Source organism: Octodon degus, unplaced genomic scaffold (assembly GCF_000260255.1).
Source record: "Octodon degus isolate 3935 unplaced genomic scaffold, OctDeg1.0 scaffold00092, whole genome shotgun sequence".
Classification (NCBI taxonomy): domain Eukaryota; kingdom Metazoa; phylum Chordata; class Mammalia; order Rodentia; family Octodontidae; genus Octodon; species Octodon degus.
Genome location: NW_004524668.1, coordinates 9,303,430 through 9,306,173, shown reverse-complemented (window position 1 = coordinate 9,306,173; position 2,744 = coordinate 9,303,430). Strand labels below are relative to the sequence as shown.

The window sequence follows — 2,744 nt, the reverse complement described above, 5'->3', positions numbered from 1 at the left end:
TCCTGTGTGGGGCTGGGCGTGCGGCACGTGCGGTCTGCACTGCTGGGGTCGCTGCTTCCGGTTCTCACCACCCCTGCTGTCTCCACAGCTCTCAGCTGCGGGCTCTCCACCTACCAGCCCCACAAGAGCAGGGTGGTTGGAGGAGAGGATGCGATCCCCAACAGCTGGCCCTGGCAGGTGAGCCCACCGCGCTGTCCTTGCTTGCCTCCTACCTTATTCTTTTACCATCACTCCTTTGCACTCCACTCTGTGGTCTCTCATGCTAGCAAAGATGAGGAGAGGTAGAAACTCAGAACACAGCAAGGCCATTTCTCTGCCTTTGCCTAGCAGTGGGCCCTGGGCAAGAAGGGCCTCCTCAAGCTTAGCTCAGGTAGAAGCTGCTCCACTCTACTACCAAGAAGGACAAATTCACAATCATTCTTATTCCACTAGCCAATCACGTGCTAGCTCATGGATTTGTCATTATTTTATGAATAATTCATCAGCATTTATGTAAATGTTCCCTGCTTTAAGCAACCTATCAGTGCAGTTTATTCAAATTAATGCTCAACCACAGGACAATCAACGTTATCACTGGATATAAATGCTTCTTACCTTGACAGAACCATACGGATAGCAAGACTAAAATATTAGATGAGGCACAGGCACAAATTAGCACCATGTTACTGATCAAACTTTCAACAAAAATGGGTGAAATTTATAATGGACATAAATATGGTAAAAATTTTCTCCTATCTGGCATAATCGGAGCTGAGCAATTGAAAAGTTGATTATAGAGAAATTAATTTTTTTTTTTTGTGGAATCGGGGATTGAACGAGGGCCCTTGCGCTTGCCAGGGAAGCACTTATTCCACTGAGCCATCTCCCTGGCCCCTGAGAAATTAATTTAAATCATATATAGAGGTTTTCAATGTGTTACTTTAATTTAGAACATGTAAGTATACACACATTCACTGATCTTCTGAATTGCTATGCAGTTAAGGCTGGTTTTGAATTCACTATGGTACCCAGGCTGGCCTCAAACCCACAGCGATTCTCCTGCCTCAGCCTCTCCAGTGCTGGGATTGCAGCCACACACCACCTTGTCCAACTGGATCTTTTGAATCCTTAGCAGCCTTTCTCCCATACCACATCATCTGCACATCCATTTCTTTAAAGGACCAATAACTCTCAGGCACTCATGGAGCAGCCTGAGTGACTTTGTCACTGTCCCCTCCTTTCCCCACTCTTTCATGGACACCTATGTCAGTAGCGAAAGCCCAGAGCCAGGCTTTCACGTTGCTCACAGCCTCACAGGATGTTTGCTCTGGGGTGTAGAGGAAGGGCCCCGGCCCTCAGCTACACCTCCCATGGCAGGGCTGCCCTGTGCTGAGAGCCAATCACTGAGGCCTCCACTGTCTTCTTCACCAACCGCATCCTCCCTTTGGAACCAAGTGCCTCTGCTGGTCTATCTATGTCCTGACCTTGGGGGCCAGGGGCAGTCAGTCCTGGAAGACTGCCCACCCCGATGGCCCTGTACCCCTAGGGAGACTGCTTTGATTTTTGCAGGTGGGCAATAATAAATAGGCAAGTAGAAAGAGGAGGACAGGCACTATGAATATAGAATGCAAGATAGAACTGTGGATTTCCAGAAACCCCATGAACTCTGAAGGGGACCCCAGACATGTGTTGTACTGTCTGGATCTTGGGCTCTACTTCCTGAAGAGCTGCAGTTACATTATGACAATTATCTGGGATAGAAAGTGCAACGTGTGTGAATCATGCTGCAGGTGCAACCCTAGGCAGACTGTGTGGGGGCATGAATCCCAGGCACCTTTCTCATCAGTTCCATGTGCATGATCGCAGGAAGTTTGGCAGACCTAGGCTAAAGGAAACAAATATTCCGAGAGATTAGAGCACATCTGACCAAAGCATGAGCATCAGAATGGAAAGGCAGATGGGGAGGAGCCACTTCCCGACCCCATTTTTCAGGCATTGGAATAGCAATTATAACCAGCTAGCCTTTGGAGCTGGAAACTGTCAGCAGGGGTAGAGATTGGAGCCCCCCCTTTTAATGTGGAACCTATATTACTGTTACTTTATTATGCTTTTGCTTATGCTGTATTTTCTGGTGGGTATTCAAGACCAAGTTAAAAAGAGACCTGTGTTAACCAAAATTAACCTCCTGCTATCTATCAAGGCCAGCCAGGGCTCCTCGGGCAGTACTTCTGGACCCATGTAGAGAGCCTCTCAGCTATTCTGTGTCAGCCCCAGGATGATTCACTCTTGCTTAACAGTGTGGCTTCCCATAGAAGCATGGCTGGTGGCTCCTCTTAACACAACAAACATTGGTTGACTCTTGGTTCCAACACTCTCCCCACTCAGGAGGTTGGGGGACTCTTCAAAGTCCTATAGAAAAGCTCCCCTCAAGTCCTGGGTCCTTGTTGACCTTGGAGAACCAGGGCTAAAATATTAGCTGTCCTCCTAGCCCAATTGCTTTATTTTATTTATTTATTATTATTTTTAATGTATTTAGTACAGGGTCTACAGCGTCTCACTACATAGCTTGAACTCCTAGTGACCCTCCTGTTTTCAGCCTACCAAGTGCTGGGATTACAGGCACACACCACCATGTCCATTCTCAGTCGCTATCTCAGCATGTCCCGAGGGCAGGGCTGGCACTGCATGCTGGCGATCAAACCCAATCCCTGGGGGCTGGTGAGATGGCTCAGTGGTCTAAAGTACCTACTTAGAACAAGCTTAGC

The 2,744-nt window shown here is 47.8% G+C and overlaps 1 protein-coding gene across 1 annotated transcript in view; it reads left to right on the top strand.

Annotated features, from left to right (window-relative positions):
* LOC101581310 (chymotrypsin-like elastase family member 2A) overlaps positions 1–2,744 on the top strand; it is a 19,868-nt gene that overhangs the window by 4,094 nt on the left and 13,030 nt on the right. Inside the window, exon 2 of the mRNA XM_012516109.1 lies at positions 18–177. Within this exon, the coding sequence (XP_012371563.1) occupies positions 18–177 (160 nt within the window). The remainder of the gene's footprint in view (positions 1–17; positions 178–2,744) is intronic.